Source organism: Prionailurus bengalensis, chromosome F2 (assembly GCF_016509475.1).
Source record: "Prionailurus bengalensis isolate Pbe53 chromosome F2, Fcat_Pben_1.1_paternal_pri, whole genome shotgun sequence".
In the NCBI taxonomy this organism is placed as follows: Eukaryota; Metazoa; Chordata; class Mammalia; order Carnivora; family Felidae; genus Prionailurus; species Prionailurus bengalensis.
The window spans coordinates 984,207-1,004,964 of NC_057353.1; the positions used below are offsets into that span (position 1 = coordinate 984,207).

Here is a 20,758-nt window from a genome sequence, read left to right on the forward strand (position 1 = left end):
GAAGGACAGAGAAAGACAGGCATAGAGAAAGGAGAGGACAAGGGAACACAGAGAACGGATGGGCCTGGGAAAGCATATTCCGACTGCTGGGAATTGTCCCAGATCCCTGCCTGCTCAGTCTCCTCCTCAAAACTATAGCTGCTGTGACCCTGGCTTTCCATCCAACATGAACATCAGAAGTCAGAAGCCCCTGACACATGTCATAGGGACATGCCTGCACATGTCATTACCTAGCACACCTGGTGACAGTGTACTCCTGTAGGGCACTAAAGAGTGGCTCAGCTGAGTCTTGATTTTGTCTCAGATCATGCATGATCCGATGGTCATGGGATCGAGCCCCGCATCGGGTTCCACACTGAGTGTGAAGCCTGCTTGAGATTCTCTCTCTCCCTCTGCTCCGCCCCCACTGCATCGCTCTCTCAGTCAATCAACCAACCAATCAATCAATAAAGAGACACTTAACACTGTCCCTTAAAAATCACTGGAGGCGGCTTTACTGACAACAGCCAAGATATGGAAGCAGCCCAAGTGTCCACTGGTTGATGAATGGATAAGGAAGCGATGTGGTATCAATATTATTCAGTCACAAAAAAGAATGAAATCTTGCCATTTACAATGACATGGACGCAGCTAGAGACTATTATGCCAAGTGAAGTAAGTCAGAGAAAGATAAATACCATATGATCTCCCTCAAGTGTCGAATTTAAGAAACAAAACAAATAAACACAGGGGAGAAAAAAAGAGAAGCAAACCAAGAAACAGACTCTTAACTACAGAGAACAAACTGATGGTTACCAGACAGAAGTGGGGAGGGAGGATCAGTTAAACAGGTGGCGGGTAAGGAGTATACTTGGCTTGCTGAGCACCAGGTAATATATGGAAGTGTTGAATCCCTATATTATTCACTTGAAACTAATACAACACTGTATGTTAACTAACTGGAATTTTTAAAAACCTTCACAAAAACCCAAAACACCACTAGGAGTTAAATATAGCAGAGAGAGAGGTGGAAGCACAACTGGAGGGCACAGAGGAGATAAGCCAAGGAATGCTCATCCCTTTTATGCAAAGTATATGTCAGCAATAGGCCAAGGTTCACCTACTACTTGGCATGCTTTGTGTAACGGAAACAATTCTGAGAGGCAGAGCTCCACTTACTTCAGTGAAAATATGTGAGGTCCCTATTGTAGGCAGTTAAGAACAACAGAAATGTATGGGATCAGTCAAGCTGATGTCACTGGAAATTGTGTGGGCTACAGGAGAGCCAGAGACCCAACCTGGAGGGAGGACGGGTCTGCCAACTAGTTCCACTGACATAATATCTGGGCTGAAGTTTCCTTTAAAAATAAGGAAAACATGCCCCACCTCTCCACCTCATCCAATCTTCATGGACTTTACAGGACTGTTGTGACAATGACAACGTAAGAAAACTAACTTTGCAGGGGCACCTGGGTGGCCAACTCTTGGTTTCGGTTCAGGTCAAGATCTTGCAGTTTGTGAGTTCAAGCCCCACATCAGGATGTGCACTGATAGCATGGAGCCTGCTTGGGATTCTCTCTCTCCCTCTCTCTCTGCCCCTCCTCTAGTCATGCTCTCTCTCTCTCTCTCTCTCTCAAAATAAACTTAAAAAAAAAAGAAACTAACTTTGTTAACTAGAGGCAATAAGCAAATATATACTACATGTTTGTATACCAAATAGTATATGTAGTACAAATAGAATTGTAATATATGCTATATAAATCTATAGTATATAACAACATAATATATTCCATAGTATAAAAAATGTATAATCTTCTAAGTTTTAGAACTATACCAAGTAATTTTCACCTCTTCTTCCATGAGGAAAAAGCCCCAAAGTAGTACTCTACGCCATTTTCTAAAAAGACTGTCTCTTTCTCATGATTTGTAGTGCACTGTCACTTTTCTTATCCAGACACATGCACCACAGCACATCTTGGTTCTGGACTCGTGCACAGTGCACTCTACAGGGGGAAGCCAGGGCCTGGGTCTGTCCTGAGGCACAGCTTCCCTAGACCCACGCTCCCAAACCTCAGTTTGGACTTACTGGAGAAAACAGAACAATACATTTATTCCTAAGAAATTTAGTAATTATTTCCAGACTATAAGTACAATTTAATGACTTAGTGTAATAGTTATTTAATAAGCACAAGCTCATTGCTTTCCTTTAATCTCACAGTAATCTGAGATCATTCAGATTTAGGAGTCTAACAATTTCTCATTAATCACATGGTGAAATAAAAACATTGCAGTATTTCATTAACTATAAATAAAATTTCTAAATCTTAACTGAGTATCATGTTGACAACCACAATGGTTATCCAACTCTTCTTCATTTCTTTTAAATGAGATAGAAAAGCAAAAATGTAGTAGAATAAAAAAGATACTGGGATATTCTAAATTTATTTCCTTTGTATCATTTGACATCAAATTAGCATTTTTTTCTTTCTTTCTGTAAATCTTTGTGAAACGCACAGCCCCTAGTTTACCCTTTGCCATGCAAACGATCCATAATGGTTATTGAACATACTTATCTTTTTATTAGGAACATTTGTTACATTCATCTGAATAATGGAAAGCTTACATTTTAAATAAGTACACATCTCTAAACTACTGGTAAAAGCAAAACCCATAATTTAGAAGACTTAAAGATCACAATACCTGGCAGTAAAGGAACGAATTTATAAAACAGTTCTATGGATTTGTGTCGACATTCCGTCTGGGGCCTCCCACAGTGGGCTAACAGCCAGTGGACCACATCTAGTAAACACAATGATGCCGCGGGTGGAAATCCTCTATGTGGAGACGACATACTATATTTAATGCACGCCCCAACATTTAGCATTTAGCTAACCCAAGAATCTAGAAATCATATACTCAATTTTGCCATACTAATACATGTAGAAACCTCATCAAAAGGCATTCAATTTATTTTTAATGTATTATCATTAGCATACAATCAAAATGGCACAGGTTAAATAGGTCCTAAATGCTGCTTATCTTCAATTTTTTTTGAGGAAAAAATTTAAAAACATTTCTTAAAACAACAGCACCAATATTTTCATGTTTCCTTTTCAATGTACCTTAAAACAAAAGGGGATCTGAGACCTAAAGTAGTGCGTCTCAAATTGTGGCCCCTGACCTGGCTGCATCAATATATCTGTAAACTTGGCAGAAATGCAAATTACTGGCCCTGTTCTGCACCTGCTGGAAGATTCTGGGGCCAGGTCCCAGCAACTTGTGTTTTAACAAAACATTCAAGTAATTCTGATCACTGCTTCAGATTGAGAACCAATGATCTAGAGAGGTCAAAAGGTAACAACAGGATCTGAAAGAATCAATTTTAAAACAACAGAGGAAATACTAATATCCAATTTACATGTGCCAATATTCTACACAGTGGTAGCAGCCAGTGGACATCCCGGACACCCCGCACAGATCCACAGATCTAGAGGGGCTGATGCATGGCACATCCCATCCTGATGGGAGACCTTGCTAGAATGGAAAGAGAGAAGACTGGCTACCACTGGTTAATAAGCCAGTCTTAGCTTTAGGTAGCTTCATTTCATAATTCTAAATTTCCATGACTGTTAAAATGCTACCATTTCAATATTTCAGTTCTTATATTTCAAATTTACTCTACAATAGTTCATGCATTTTCTAGTCAAGTTAATTCCACACCAAATCTGTACTCAAAATAAATGTTTCAGTTACAAGTTTATACCTTAAACCAAGCATTTTCAAACACAAAGTTTTTAGTGTCCTAGAAATTGACTACGCCTATTTCCACACATTCCACATTTCCACATTCCTTAAATTCTCTATGCTTCCACACATTCCTTCCAGATTTTCTTTCGTTAACTGAGAATTAGTTTTATGCTGGAAAAAAATTTAAAAAGGAAGCAATATCACCTACCGTGGCCTACGTCTTTTTTTAACTTTGTTTAAAGATACATGCTTCTTTTCAATGATACGCCTCAGGTGATCAATGGCATCACAACACTGCTGAATTGTACCTGTTCTCGAGTATAAGAATACATTTCCAAAGGAGTTATATAGCTGGTTATTGTTAATAAATTGGTATTATACATTTATCGACCTAATTTTTTAACTAAAAAGGTAATTTTACAATAGAGTTAATATCGTTTCATCCCTCAGAAAACAAAATTTAAATAAACGATTTACACTGTCCCAAAACAAAACCGAAACCCACATTTAAGACTGCAGGAGAGTATAGTGCACATGCACAAACACACAAACACACTCACACACAGCAACACTGTACCTACTAAGAAACTGTTCCAGCAGCCCTCAGCCAGTCAAAGCACAGACTCACATAATGGATCTGAGGTGGAGGACTGTACAGGCATTACAAAACCCGCATGCCAGGCCAGATCCTGTGTACCTCAACTTAAGGCTATTATTTAGGGGTTATAAATTCCTTGACCTCGCCTTCTTTGTATGTAGGTTAAACCATATTATAGCTTAGGGGCACCTGGGTGGCTCAGTTGGTTAGGCATCCGGCTTCGGCTCAGGTCATGATTTCACGTGGGTTCGAGCCCCGTGTCGGGCTCTGTGCTGACAGCTCAGAGCCTGGAGACTGCTTTGGATTCTGTGTCTCCCTCTCTCTCTGACCCTCCCCCACTCACACTCTCTCCCTCAAAAGTAAACATTAAAAAAAAATTTTTTTTAAATAAAAAAAAAAACCCACTTGTATTATAGCTTAATACAGGCGCTGAAGGAGAATCAAAGCAAATGAGTAAAACCATTCACAAACATCTTGGGTTATTTAGGAAAGGAGCCTTACCCAACCTGAGTTCTATTACTAAGAAAAAGTTTTCTTTCTATGCTTTGAAAACATGGCAGTGATTTTTAAGAGTCAAGTTTCACTTGTTGACAAATACACCTATATAAGATGTCAAGATAAACAGAGCAATTTTAAGCTCTTTGATCGCAAGGGTCAAATTTTAAGCATTTTTACCCATAGCAGGCTATCAACATGAAGGATAATAGAGCTCAACCTGTCTTTCAAAAAAACAGAAAACAACAGAAAATAAAATCTGAGTAAGTCAAAGAGAAGTTCTGTCACACACAGCTATGTAAGCTACAGCAGTCACTTACGTTCTCTGGTAAGATGTCTAAGAAGCCTTCCAGCCCAGAAATTCCACAATACTCATACTGACTACAGGACAGAATATAATTGTAAAAACGACCATCTATTACTCTCATAGTAAGTCTATTTCTGACTATTTTACATTATTTCTTAATTATGGTAGAAATAGCTTTATAACATTCTTGTAATGAGATTTATATTCCCCTTTTCAGTGGCTATTACAACCAGCTTTCTTTACATGGTGCAATCGTATATTCTCACATTTTGTGTCATAGTAATTGGTTGGCTTCGTTGGAGCTGCACAATAAAACTGTCCCACCTGCCCTGGGTGGGATCTCTGACCAGCCAGGGGTCAAGCTCAGTGGCCACCAAGGGCACAAGGTGAGTCTTAGAGGCGGTGAGCATTGAAGACTTACACAAACTGCATTAGAGGTACTGGAGGGGCATATCCCCCCTTCACACTTATCATCCTAAATGAGGAGACGGGAGGAAAAAAAGCATCATCTTATGAAGAACTACCTGAGGCTTAACTCCTGAATGGAAAAGCTCTTGAAAACGTGTCAGGCTAACAAGAGGCATGCAAACAAAAAGCTCAGGTAAGACCTACCTAAGGATTTCTCATCTGTGTGTGCTAAGGCCAGACTTTCCAAATATATAACCAATGCTTCGAACACAAACTGTTCTACTAGAGATTCTTCTTCCCTGTAAAATAAAGAGTACTGAACTTCAATATTCTAGGAAAAACAATAAAGCAGAAGTGACAAAGGAAAAAAGTGTTATCAAAAAAATACACAAATTAAATTTGTCTTTAAAAAATGGCTCAAATGTTTTAAAACCTGTGACAACAAATGCTTTTCAAAGAAGAAAACTTCCTCAAGAGCAGATCAAAAACTACATAAACCAAAAAAAGCGGTACTGGCTTTTTCTCTGCATACAAGTACCCTTCCATCTGTGGAACTGCTCATAGCACATAACCTTGGAACCACTGTTCTGACCACACTTCCACACACCTCATTAAAATTAATAGAAAAGAAGATCTCATACCATATCCACATTCTTTCAAAAATCAAAGAATTTCAAAAGCTCTCATCCAATCCAAAAGTAAGTTAACATCAACAGTAAACACTAAGCCTTTTAGAACCACGTCAGGCAAATGGAAATAATTAATTCAGTCAACAGTGTCTGTGGACCATCTTCTTATAAAGGGTAAACTCATGGGCGGGTGAAAGGCAGAGGCCAGGTCTCTCCCTGGAAATTTTGTCCCTTAATAACACAGGACAGTAAATGATTCAGTATAAAGTGACAGGGCTAGGCACTAAATCTTAGAGGAGTTCAGAGAAAAGTATGAATTGCAAGTTCTACTTGTGTGATGAAGTGCTGGGTCACTGTACCGCCCACTGGAAAGAAGCGCGTTCCTGGAGCAAACGAACTGGAGCGAGGTGCTGGAAGATGGAACCCTTACAGTAAGAATTACTAACTGGTGTTTGGTTTGGCAGGAGTACTGAACTCGTTTCTTTCTTTCTTTCTTTCTTTCTTTTTTTTTTTAAGTTTGAATCCTAGGAGGGGCAGGGCCCGTCAGAACTCTACAAGCTCCACATCTCCCAGTGTCGCACACCCAGACCTGACACTGAAAATAAAGGACAGTACCAATAAATGTATGCTATGGGGCAAAGACGTGGAAGCAAGATGGAAAACACAGGAAACAGCAAGCAAATGAGCAGAACTGTAAGTAAAGAGGTTCATTTGGAACAGCAGTTTGGGGATGACACTGAAAAAGTTGGGGAGGTCTTGGAAGGCCGGGCTGAGTTCAATAGCTTAGGTATCAACATGAGGTAAAAGTAGGTAAGTAGAGAAATGGCATGACAAAATGATAACTCAGAACTGTGCTTCCAAAGAAAGGTGTGCAAAACAGTTTACCAGCATGCAGAAAGGAGACAGAACTTGTTTTCATATTACTCAACATGCAAGGTCTCAAAAAATTTGTCTCTCATGTACCTCTCTCAAAAAGCCTCTTGGAATGTGATCCAACAAATGAGAATATCCAAAAAAGAAGACAACAGAGGAAAAGAAAACAAAAGATCAAACACAGGAAGAAGTAAAGGGGGATATTCAAGAGGAGACACAAGTTGATTCAGACATGAGACCCAAGAAAGAGACTGGTTAACGGCCATCTCCACCAAAACACCATTATTCTGGGTTTTTCTTTTTTTTTTTTAATTTTTTTTTTAACGTTTATTTATTATTGAGAGACAGAGAGACACAGAGCATGAGCAGGAAAGGGGCAGAGAGAGGGGGAGACGCAGAATCTGAAGCAGGCTCCAGGCTCTGAGCTGTCAGCACAGAACCCGGTGCGGGGCTCAAACTCACAAACCGCGCGATCACGACCTGAGCTGAAGTCGGACGCTTAACTGACTGAGCCACCCAGGTGCCCCTATGGGTTTTCAACCTGGAAGGAATATGGCCCAAATTCCACTCTTAACCTGGCCTGCCATGATCAGGTGAAGTTCTTCTGTCCAATTTCAGCCTGGATCAGCTGACAGTGCTCATTTATCCCACAAGAGAATTTTGCTTTGACATGCTCCTGACATATGGGGGATGGAGCTCCTGACATCTCCTGGGAAGTGAGATGCTGCAATTCAAGGGCAGTCCACACCCTCAGACGATATTTCTCCCTGATGTCAGCTAGCGGTCTACTTCACACCATTCTGGAGAGCTGTGCTTTCTAAAACCGACATGAACCTTGTCACTCTGTTTCCTTGGAATGGGCTCCTGTAATCTCTCATGGAGCTACAGCCAACTAGTCTCCACGGAGCGGATTATCCCAGGATACTTCACCTAACAATGAAAACACTGACCTTCACAGCTTTTCAAAATGCAAGAGTATATCCGTTAGGGCACATACACACAAAATGAAACAAAAAAGAAAGGGGAATAAGTAATATAAAGGAAGAATGATTAGTTCAGTGCAGAGGAGGGTATAAAATTCTGAAAATACTCTATTTCTTAACCTAGGTAGGAGTATACAAGAACTTGCTTTATTATTATTCAACAAACTTTACACAGTTTTTTTAAGTAAGGCATAACTGACATACAACATTATATTACTTCTAGGAGCACAACATAATGACTCCATTTTTGTGTATATTACAATATGATCACCACAGTAAGTCTAGTCAACATCCATAACATACAAAGTCTTTTTCCTTGTGACGTGCACATTTAAAATCTACTCTCCTAGCAACTTTGAAATATGCAATACAGTATTATTAACTATGGTCACCATACTCTACAGTATGGCACCTCACAGGTATTATGAGTTTGATTCCAGGCAACCAAAAGAAAGCAATGATCTCAATAAAGGGAGTAAAGTGAATTTTTTGGTTCACCAGGGCATATGAAGTTATGTTCATACTGTACTATATATTAAGAGCACAATAGTGTTGTGTCTAAAAAATTGTACATAACTTAATTAAAAATACTTTATTGCTAAAAAATGCCAACCATCTTCTGAGTTTTCAGCAAGTCATAATTACTTTGCTGGTAGAGGGTCTTGTCTCAGTGTTGACTGCTACAGTCAGGGTCATGGTCACGGCTGCTCATGGCTGGGTGACTATGACAATTTCTTCACATAAGACAACAATGAAGTTTGCTGCATCGATTAACTCTTCATTTCAGACACAATTTCTCTGTAGCATGTGATGCTGTTTGGTAGCATTTTACCCATAGTTGGACCTCTTTCAAAACTGGAACCAATCCTCTCTAAGCCTGTTATTTTATCAACTAAGTGTATGTAATATTCTAAATCCTTTGTTGTCATTTCAACAATCTTCACAGCATCTTCACCAGGAAGAGACTCCATCTCAAGAAACCACTTTCTGTGCTCATCCCTAAGATGCAACTCCTCATCCATTCAAGTTTGATCATGAGATTGCAACAATTCAGTCACATCTTCTGGCTCCACTTCTAATTCTAGTTCTCTTGCTATTTCTATCACATCCAGTTACTTCTTCCAGTGAAGTCCTGAACCCCTCAAACTCATCCATGAAGGCTGGAACCAGCTTTTTCCAAACTCCTATGAGTGTTGATATTTTCACCTCTTCCCAAGAATTGCGAATGTTCTTAATAAAGAAATGCGAATTCACTAATACAGTGAATTCTTTCCAGGCTTTCAATTTACTTTGCCCAGATTCATCAGACAAATCACTCTCTATGGCATCTATAGCCTTATGAAATATATTTCTTAAATAAAAAGTCAGGACACCTGGCTGGCTCAATGGAGCATGTGACTCTTGATCTCAGGGTTGTGAGTTCAAGCCCCACACTGGGCATAAAGCTTATTAAAAAAAAAAAAAAAAAAAAGACTTGAAAGTCAAAATTACTCTTTGATCCACTAACTGCAGAATGGATATTGTGTGGCTGTCATGAAAACATATAATCTCACAGTGCCTCTCCATCAGAGCTCTTGGGTGACCAGGTGCATGGTCACTGAGCAGTAATATTTTGAAAGGAATCTGTTTCTGAGCAGTAGGTCTCAACAGTGGACTTGAAACATTCAGTAGCCAGATTGTGAACAGATGTGTTGGCATCCAGGTTTTGCTGTTCCATTTAGAGAGCACAGGTAAGAGTAGATTTAGCCTAACTCTGCAAGGCCCTATGATTTTTGGAATGGTAAATCAGCACTGGCTCTAACTTAGTCACCAGCTAGGTTAGCCCCTAACAGGAGAGTCAGCCTGTTGTTTGAAGCCAGGCATTGACTCCTCTCTAGCTACAGAAGTCCTAGATGGCACCTTCTTCCAATAGAAGGCTGTTTCATCTTCATTGAAAATCTGTTGTTTAGCATGGGCATCTTCATTATCTTAGCCAGATCTTCTGGATAACTTATCAGCACTTGCTGCTTCATCTGGCACTTTAATGTTATGAAGATGGCTTCTTTCCTTAAACCTCACACACGCTCTGCTAGCTTAGACTTTTCTTCTGTAGCTTCCTCACCTCTCTTAGCCTTCACAGAACTGAAGAAAGTGTGCCTTGCTCTGGATTAGGCTTTGGCTTAAGGGAGTTTTGTGGCTGGTTTGATCTTCTATCCAGACCACTAAACCTTCTCCATATCAGCAATAACCCGGGTTCACTTTCTTATCATCCAAGTGTTCACAGAAGTGGCAGCTTTAATTTCCTTCAAGAACATTTCCTTGGCATTCACTACTTGTCTAACAGATGTAAGAGGCCTAGCTGCCAGCCTATTTTGACTTTTGATAGGCCTTCCTCACTAGGCTTAATGATTTCTAACTTTTGAGTTAAATCAAGGGACATGCAACTCTTCCTTTCACTTGAACACTTAGAGGCCATTATAGAGTTATTAAGTGGCCTAATTTCAATATTGTTGTGTCACAGGGAAGACAGAGGCCCAAGGAGGGGGGAGAGAAATGGGGGAACAGCCAGTCGGTGAAGCTGTCAGAACACAGACAACTTTACCAATTAGGTTGTCTTATATGGCAGTTCTTGCCACCCCAAAACAATTACAATAGTTACATCAAAGATCATCAATCAGAGATCACCATGCCAAATACAGGAAAAATGAAAAAGTTTGAATAACATGAGAATTTCTAAAACATGACTTAGAGACACAAAATAAATAAATGTTGTTGGAAAAATAGAGCCAATAGTTAAACTCAATTTCTAAAAAATGCAGTATCTGTAAAGAACAATAAAACAAAGCACAATAAAATGAGGTATGCCTCTATAACTGAAGTTTGTACCTTTTGACCTCTATTATCCATTTTGCCTACCCCTCTTCCTGGCCTGTGGCAACCACCAACTGCATGAGCTTGTCCTTTTTTTTTTTTTTTTTAAGATTTTACAAATAAGTAAGATCATATGGTATTTGTCTTTCTCTGTCTGACTTATTTCACTTAACATAATGCCCTCAAGGTCCATCCATGTTTTCGCAGATGGCAAGAATTCATTCTTCTTTATGGTTGAATAATACTCCATCATATCCATTTACCACATTTTCTTTATCCATTCATCCATGTTGGTCACTTAGGCTGTTTTCATATCTTGGCTAATTTAAATAATGCTGCAGTAATCATAGGAGTGCATATATCTTTTTGAATTTGTGTTTCATTTCCTTTGGATAAATACCCAAAAGTGGAATTGTTGGATCATATGGTACTTCTATTCTTACTGAGGAACCTCCATACTGTTTTCCATAGTCGTTATGCTAATTTACATTCCTACCAGCAGTGCACAAGAGTTCCCCTTTCTCTACATCCTTCCTAACACTTGTTACTTGTCTTTTTCATAGTAGCCATTTTAACAGGTGTAAAGTGATATCTCATTGTGGTTTTAATTTGCATTCCCTGATGATTAGTGATACGGAGCACATTTTGTTGCCTTTTAATTTTATTGATGGTTTCCTGTCAAGAGCTTACTTGATGTAGTCCCACATGTTTATTTTTGCACTTGTTGCATTTGCTTTTGGAGTCAGAGCCAAAACTGGCGTCAAACAGCTTACCCACCTATGTTTTCTTCCAGGAATTTTACGGTTTCAGGTCTTACATTCAAGTCTTTAATCCATTTTGAGTTAATTTTTGTGTATGGTGTAAGATAACAGTCTAGTTTCATTCTTTTGCATGCAGTTGTCCTGTTTCCCAACACCAACATATACTGAAGAGACTCTCCTTTTCCCACTGTTTATTCGTGGCTCCTGTGTCAAAATTAATTGACCATGATTACCTGTGTTTATTTCTAGGCTCTCTATTCTGTTGCATGGATCTTCCTGTTTTATGCCAATACCACACTGCTTTGATTACTACAGCTTTTGTAGTATAGTCTGAAACCAGGCAGCATGACGCCTCCAGCTTTGTTTTTTCTCAAGAGTGCTTTGGCTCCTCAATGTATTTTGTGGTTCCACACAAATTTTAGGATCATTTGTTTGGTTTCTGTGAAAAATGCCATTAGAATTTTGATAGGGATTGCACTAAATATTGATTGCTTTGGGGAGTATGAACATTTTAACAATATAAATCCTTCCAATCCATGAACATGCTGTATCTTTCCATTTATTTGTGTGTTCTTCAGTTGCTGCCACCAACATCTTACGGTTTTCTGTGGTCTTACATTTCCTTGGTTAAATTTATGCCTAGGTATTTTATTCTTTTTGATGCAATTATAAACGGGATTGTTTTCTTAATTTCACTTCCTGGTAAGTGGTTACTGAAGTATAGAAATGCAACAGATTTTTGTATATCAATTTTGTATCCTGCAACTTTACTGAATTCATTTATTAGCTCTAATAGTTTTTTGGTGGTCTTTAGGGTTTTCTATATAGAGTATCATGTCGTCTGAAAATAGTGATAGATTCACACTTATTTTTAAACGCTCTTCTGTACCTATAGACTTCACAGTTTAAAATGATAAAAATAACCTAGTGGCTTCAAATTCTAGTCAATTTTCATATAAGTGTGCATGTGCACATAAACACAAACAGAGATTCCTATTCATCCATCTATATCCATCATGTCTCTACCTCTATCATCTATCTTATTTTTACAATTGCTTCCCTCATATCTTAACTGCCATTTCCTGAGAGAAGCAATCTGGACCAAACAAAGCTAGGTTCTTCATTATAAGATTATGTAGTAATCATCTACCACTACTTAAAAGAACTGACTTCAGCAACAAGTTTATAATTATGTGATTAATTATTATCTACCTCTTTTTTCAAATGCAACCCTCATGAATGGCTATATCTTTATATCACTAGCATAGCATATCACTAGCTATGTCTTTACATCACTAGCATACGATATTCTTAGTAAGTAATAATAGATGAATGAATAAACGCTACTACAACCTTAGGTCAGGGACGAATGATCTTTTTCTTGGACTTCTTGAAACATCCCCTTCTCTGGTGTCCTGGCCCCATTTTATGTCACTTAGATCCACTCTCCATATAGCTATGGGCAGGTGAATTTTAGAAGGAAATTTAACCATGCAGCTCTCTGCTCCAAGGACTTGTTGTCACTAGAAGTGACCTATGTTTTTTAACTCTACAAACCAAGGCTCCTGGCCAGTCTCACTATATTCCCTTCCAAACTTCAAACTCCACAGTTGAGAAATATAAAATGTCTTCATCTCCTTATATACCACCCTATTTCTTCTCTCTACCCCATCCCTTTGATATGAAATGCTCTGGCTGATTCCCATTTATCCTTTAAGTTTCATCTAAGTATAAATGCTATAGGAAGACTTCTTTAAGCTACTCAAGTTGGATTAGATACTCCTCTTCTGTGCTCCAAAAGACCCTGGATTGTCTTCTGTTGCATTTACAAGACTGCTGTTTGCATGTATTTCTGTATGTACATATTGCTGTATGTATGTATTTGTATGTATTTCTCAGTAGTTTCTGAGCTTCCTGAATGCAAACTGCATTTCAATTCATTTTTTAATCCCCAGAAAACAGCACAGCATCTGACACATAATTAACTAAATGTCTGATATATGAATACATTGATACATAAACACCAGTCACTTTTCAAAATCACTACTAAAAATTTAAAGAACTTTTTTATACTCTTCCCTGTCACATGGCTTACTTACCTGAATTCTCTGTAGATATTATTAAAGGCAAGTGATGCTCCTAGCCTCTTGAAAGCATTGGGGTGAAGTGCAAAGCTGTACAGTCGCTTGAAAAGTGACTTGGTGTTTACTGGACTTTTTTCCTGCTGCTGTGGTGTTGTCTGCTTAATGGACCATTTGAGGAATTCACGAATACACCGGCCACAAAAATCTCTTAAAGTACTGTCAACAGGGTCTACAATTCCATCCTACAACAAAACGTATACAACAACTGAACACCCTGGTCTGCTCTGGGTGAAAATTCATTTAGAGCACTACTCAAGAAAAAATAAGCACTAGAAAACCAATCTGTCTAGAATCTAGACTCTAATAACAATGTCTTTTGGACGAAATGAAAACACTTTCCTTTAAACAAACTGATAAATCCATGAAAAAAGGAGACAATATTTTAATTATGCAGCAACAAAACAGTCTCTACTTTCCCTGAAGAAACCCAAAGGCTACATCCTAAGAGTTTTTGTTGCTGACTTTGCCTCATAACAGTATCTGTGATGCTTTACAGAGGTTAAAGAAAATAAGATCCCTCTAGGTTTCAAGGGAATTGTAATGCTACATAAAAATCAGATGGAGATATGGTCTGAAAATATAACTTTCTGTAAAAGCAGTCTCCATAAAAGGCATAGTCTCTAAATACCTGAAAAAAACAGCTAAGGAAATTTGAATATTTTTATTTCCCTCTAGACATAATTCCCTCTTAGGTATGTATAGGAAAGATCTAACTTGAAAAACTACATTGAACACTGAAATAAGGGAGTTCTTCTACCTAACACCCCCAGTTATTTGCTACATGCAAAATCTCTTATTACAGTGCTTATTAGAATTCAAGAAGCAATTAACTGTGGAAATGTGAAGAGGTGATATTTATTGCTTCTCAGAGCAGTGGTGAGTAATGCATGTGCTGATATCAGGGAATTAGCAATTCTTACCGGGAAACCTATAGACATGCTTTCACTCGAGTGTTATACCAACTTCACATTTCCTCCTTTACCTTTCCTTTTCTCACCTATCTTACTTTATATTATCATGACCTTATCTGATTTCTTTCTGAAACCCTTACTTAAGCCCCCTTCGATGATCAAGAGGGGAAGAGAAACAACTAAGAAAGAAACTTCAGAATGGAAACATTAGAATAAATCCATCTGAATTGCAAATAAGCCACAAGTTAAATTTACCTAAACGTATTTATTCTAGGCAGGATTCTCTGGTAGACACTGTAGGGAATTAAACCACAGACATCAGGTCACTATCCTAATTCAAAATGTTCAGTAACTCTGCTACCACAACACAGCATCCACATAGGGTAACTCTAAGAGTGGGAAGAGCCCTATTGTAATTACACACACAACAGGACTGTCATCAGGACGGTACCATCAGGACTGTCCTGGGGGATCTGGAGCATGTGTTCTGCTGCTCTGCGCAGCGTGTCTTCCCAGGCCGCCTCACAATATGCTCCCGTGCAAGGAACACACAACGTCTGTTTGGACAAACTTGCTATGCATTTAACTGGGGTTTCTGATTCCAGAGTCAGTATACAACGAGACCAAATCAGGGATGAAGTAACAGGTAAAAATCAAGTAAAATGACATTTAAAGGAATCAAAGTAAACTTACTTGCAAAAACTCAGAAAACTGTAATAAAATCAGTGTCGAATGACACTAAGGATTTAAGCTGACCTCCCTGCTTCTGTCCTCAGTGAACCAGTGATCAATCCTAATGATTCTACCTCTACAATCTCAGGACAGTTGTTGAAAATGGCCACTGTTTCTAAGGTTCCTCACTTGTTGAATCTGAATGCAGGAGAAAACTGGATAAGCTCAAACAAATTGCTTTTACTCTTAATTACTGTACTATAGATGTTTTTTTAAAAAGAGCGTTCTGCAACTCTAATAAAAGTACAAGCACATTCTTATTCACTCCTATTCTACACACACATACACACACACACACACACACAGCCTTAATCTAGATGAACTTTGTCAATTTATAACTATTCTCCAAAAAAAGAGGACAGAACAAAAAAATGTGCACACTGCTTGCAAATATTTAAAAGTAACACTTCAGTAGGGGCGCCTGGGTGGCTCAGTTGGTTAAGTGTACAACTTTGGCTCGGGTCATGATCTCACGGTCCATGAGTTTGAGCCCCACGTGGGGTTATATGCTGACAGCTCCGAGCCTGGATCCCACTTCGGATTCTGTTTCCCTCTCTCTCTGCCCCTCCTCCTCTACTCACTCTCTCTCAAAAATAAATAAACATTAAAAAAAAACTTTTAAAAAAAATAAATAAATAAAATAAAAGCAACACTTCAGTAAATAATTACAGCATCCTGTCTGTTAAAATGTCATTTCACCTATTCACTAAAACAAAAGAAAAAAGACAATATGACCTAACTATTTGCTACATTTTGATATTTGGACAGGTAACTTTTCTTAAAGTTCTAAATACAGATCAAGTAAGGGTGCCTGGGTAGCTCAGTTGGTTAAGCGCCCAACTTCAGCTCAGGTCATGATCTCAACAGTTCATGAGATCAAGTCCCATGTCAGGCTCCACACTGATAGTGCAGAGCCTGCTTGGGATTCTCTCTCCCCTCCCCCCCTACACTCACTCATTCTCTATCTCTCTATCAAAATAAATAAATAAATAAATAAATAAATAAATAAATAAATAAATAAATAAATAAATAAAACTATAAACATAGATCACATATAACTAGACAATGCAAACATCAGGAAAAGAATCAACCATTACTCACCAATATTGTTTCTAATAAGGCGACAGTATCCTGACTTTCAAATTTCTTATTGTTAGTGAACCAGTGAATCAGTTGCATAACTAGTGGCTCATATAGTTGCCTCGTCACCTAAAGAAACAACACCATTAGAGTTTACTTTCTTCATGTTAAAGTAATTTTACGGTGGATAGAGTTCTGTTTAAATGACAGGAAAAATTAAGTGATAATACTCCTATGGTTTTTTATTAGTTTTCTTGTTAAAATTCAATGAGGAACATGCTCTTTCTAGCTCCTTTTTCTCTTTTTCCTAGAATCCAGCAGAGAAAAATATGCATATTAAAACTTACTGTTCTTCTAATATGGAGGCAGATATTGTTGTTTTTTTAATATTTATCTTTATTTGATCCTAAACATGCATACAAGGTATTCTGGATCAGAGACATTATCATTATTCAGCTACAAAGCAAATAATGATCATGTTATTCCCTACATCCTGATTCACACCCTTGTGGCGACAAAAGTAAATCAGATCAATGCCCTATACAGACAAACTTCAAAACCTATTTCACAGAAGAGATACGGGAGAAAAAAGCACCTCTCCCATCCTGCCAAAAAAGAAGGAGTAAAATCTTTACTACTTGGAGCTGGGATGGAAAGGATCCTGGGTTCTTACTCCAACGTTCTAGAATATAAACAGAGTTTCTCCAGGGGCAGAGAGCCTTGTGGGTCCCTGGCTTTTACAATCCAAGGAGTCTGACAGGCCTGGACTCCTTCCTTCTGAAGGGAAATAACCAGGGAGACAGTACTTCTCTTCCCTGGAACCTGGGGAACTTAACCCAGTGGCCTCATCTGGTGTGACCATGTGAACATCTTGGGGAGATAAAAGAAGTATTCTTATCTTTTTGGAACACAGCAATTACCTAGACAAACGGTTACACATCAGATCCTCATTATACATGAAAAGTAAAAAGTTTATAGCAGAAGTGAAGGCAAACATTCCCTATCTTTATATCCTCAACATTTCTGTGTCTCAAAATACTAAGGCTCCTACAGAATACCAAGAAATCTAGGGGAGTTTTATCTCCCCCACTGACACTGAGCTCAAGAATGAAGCACACTGGTGTGTATACCAGGCCAAAAATCAGGTGAAATGTCTTGGGATTCAGACTAAACACAGAGTCCTCTTGCACTTGGATACTTTTCCCCAAAAGAATAGCTTTCTAACCTTTGAAGCCATTTTAAGGATTAATCAAAGTAAAAGCTCTTACCTTTCTTTCAGTTTGAAAGTTTAACTGGTCTTAAAGCATTATTTTTTTTCCCCAAAAGAATTATACACTCTTATTCATACTACATATGAATTCACACAATTATTCACAAAATCATATATATGTGTCTGTGTGTACATATATATGTGTAGACACATGCATACAACACATATGTACACACACCTTACACAAATTATAGAAAATGTAGAAAACTATCCATCTGCAACCCTATATCCCAAAGGTAACCACTGTGAACATTCAGTATCACTGTTAACTTTCAAAATAATTTTTTAAACACATTTATGTATATGCACACTTAAAAATAATACACATTTTTATAACCACTTTTCCTCTTAATGTTGAATATTTTTGTATAAATATATAAGCTATAACAGCATTTTTACTAGCTATCTGGTATCTTTTATATAGACATACCATGACCAGTTGCCCAAATCCTATTATTAGAAATGCAGGTATTTTTCTTTTTCTTTTTTTTTTAACGTTTATTTATTTTGAGAGAAAGTGCGAGCAGGGAAGGGGCAGAAAGAGAGGGAGACACAGAATCCAGAGCAGATTCAGGCTCTGAGCTGTCAGCACAGAGCCCGATACAGGGCTCGAACTCAAACCACAAGACCATGACCTGAGCCAAAGTCGGACACGCAACTGACTGAGCCATCAAGGTGCCCCTAGAGATGCAGGCATTTCTAATTTGTGACTGTTCTAAAGAAATCATGGCAAAGTCCAATATACACTGGTCTGAGCACATCTCTAGTCAGGAAAGTGCTGGACCAGGGCTGCAGGTCACCCAGCGCTTTGTTCTGCTCACAGAGAACCTGTGCCCACCCACATTCTCTCCAGCCACAACTCTCAAGGTCCTTTCCATCATGCTTGGCAACACTTACCATTGTCAATTTTTAAAATATTTTACAACAGCTGAAAATAATAGCATTTTAATTTTAATTTCCTTATTTACTAAAAAGATTGAATATTTTAAAATATATTTCATTGGCCATATGTATCTCTTCATTTATAAGCTGCCTATTTTTGTTCTTTATCTATTTGCTCATTTTTAAATCTTTTGTATCTTCAGTAGAATGTTACAAAAAAATTCCCCACATTATGTATACATTACAATTGTGAGTTTTGTGCCATTCAGTATTTTTAAACATTTATAAAGTCAAAACTATCAAGACGTTAACATTTTTTTCTATATATCTGCTTTCTGTATTTTGTCGGAAAATCTCCACTTCTACGCAAAACTTTAGGGAAAGGCATGGAAGGCTGTCTACACTGTAACGATAATAAAATCCATCCGAGTAGCAGAAATCACATCCTGTACATAAAGAGTTTCTGAATGCTATGATCCTTTTTATAAGTAAAGCATATATGCACATTTGTAAAAACGTATTTTCACAAAGATCTGGGCATATATTCATGAAATTTTCAATAGAGGATAAAGTAGATTTTCCAGGGAAATAAGACTGGGAAAGGGGTGATGAGATGGAGGTTCACTTTTAGTTTCATGTGTTTCTATATCAAAAAACATATTTTATCATGAAAAAGACCATTCCAATCCAAAGATACACACGGACAGACAGCATGCTGTAACTAATTACATTTTTCTGTAATATATTCATAGTTTGTTTATCCTTCTCTTAATTTGAATTAATTTTTCAGGTTAGTTGACTGGCCTAAGATTATTTATTAAATGATCCACTTCTAACTTAAAAGCCTCTTCTACCATATATACAATTTTGATGTACACACATGAACCCACTTGGCAGCCACAAGACCCTCCCACTGGTCTATCTCTGCCTAGCTCAACCCTATTATAAATAACATGGCTTTAGCATCTGCTAAAGCAAGACTTCCTTCACTACTCTACCCTTTCAAAATTGTTCTTGGTGAGGCTCAAGCAATTATTCTTTCAGATTACTTTTTAGGTTCAAAATGAAATTAATTATGAGCTTTCTGCTGGAATGGTACCGAACTTACTGATCAGGGAACAGCTGGTGTTTTTTCAATATTGATTCTTCTATCTCAGATACAGAGCATGCTCATTTTGTATTCATAAAACATATATTTACCTGACATATTAGAGTTCATTTATAGACATTTTATATATATTTTTGATGCTGCTATGAGTAAGATACTGTAGACCTATTTTCAAAGTGATCAATCCTAATATTTAAGATAAATGAGAACACTGATATATGAGAATTTTGTTTTGTAATTCGTCAGTTTCTTCCTTTGTTAATTCCTACAGTTTATCGGTTGACACTCTTGGGCTTTCCAGGTTTAAAAAAAATTACATTCAAAATAATAATCTCTTCTTCTTTTCTAATGCCCTTGCCCTCAGGGAACTCATGGCCTGGTGAGAGGCCCAAATACTAACCACTACAAATAACTAACTGAATGCACATGAAGCAATACTGAGCAACCACTCCACACTGCAGGCACTGCCCCTCAACAGGCCAACTCACTTCTCACCTTGGGCTTCTATCCTGGCCCGGGCACAAGGCGGCATTAGTGCTTCATGCCTGGGGATGATTCAACTCTAGAATTCAGGGAGACATTCTTTTCATATTAAAGAGAACACTAAACTACTAATAGTTTCAGCAGGACAAACACCTTTGAGGGTTCTATGGAGGGAATCACTGCTTCTGAAATCCGTTTCTATGGTAAATTTCCAATTTTAACCAAACATCCTACTTAATCACAGCACATTTGAATACATTGCTGGATTGTATTCATTTATATATGTTGAAGAATTTTCCATTATATTTAGAAATGAGTTTTCTTGTTTTTAATAAATGATCTTTCATTTAGCTTCCTCTTTTGTGTGTGCATCCTGGTACCGAAGATATCGTAGCTTCATGAAATGAACTGAGAATTCTACTTTTTCCTGCTTCATGCAGCAATGGAGAATTTGCCACAAAGTCATCAGAAAGAGGCCACTTGTCATTATTTCCACTCTTGTGCATGGTTACTTGTCT

General features: G+C 38.0%; 1 protein-coding gene across 1 annotated transcript in view; it reads right to left on the reverse strand.

The window, feature by feature from the left end:
- PRKDC (protein kinase, DNA-activated, catalytic subunit) overlaps nucleotides 1-20,758 on the reverse strand; it is a 204,104-nt gene that overhangs the window by 139,103 nt on the left and 44,243 nt on the right. The window contains exons 26-30 of the mRNA XM_043601034.1: nucleotides 16,519-16,626; nucleotides 13,730-13,956; nucleotides 5,739-5,833; nucleotides 3,935-4,034; nucleotides 2,680-2,813 (exon numbers count right to left, since the gene is read on the reverse strand). Of these exons, the coding sequence (XP_043456969.1) occupies nucleotides 2,680-2,813; nucleotides 3,935-4,034; nucleotides 5,739-5,833; nucleotides 13,730-13,956; nucleotides 16,519-16,626 (664 nt within the window). The remainder of the gene's footprint in view (nucleotides 1-2,679; nucleotides 2,814-3,934; nucleotides 4,035-5,738; nucleotides 5,834-13,729; nucleotides 13,957-16,518; nucleotides 16,627-20,758) is intronic.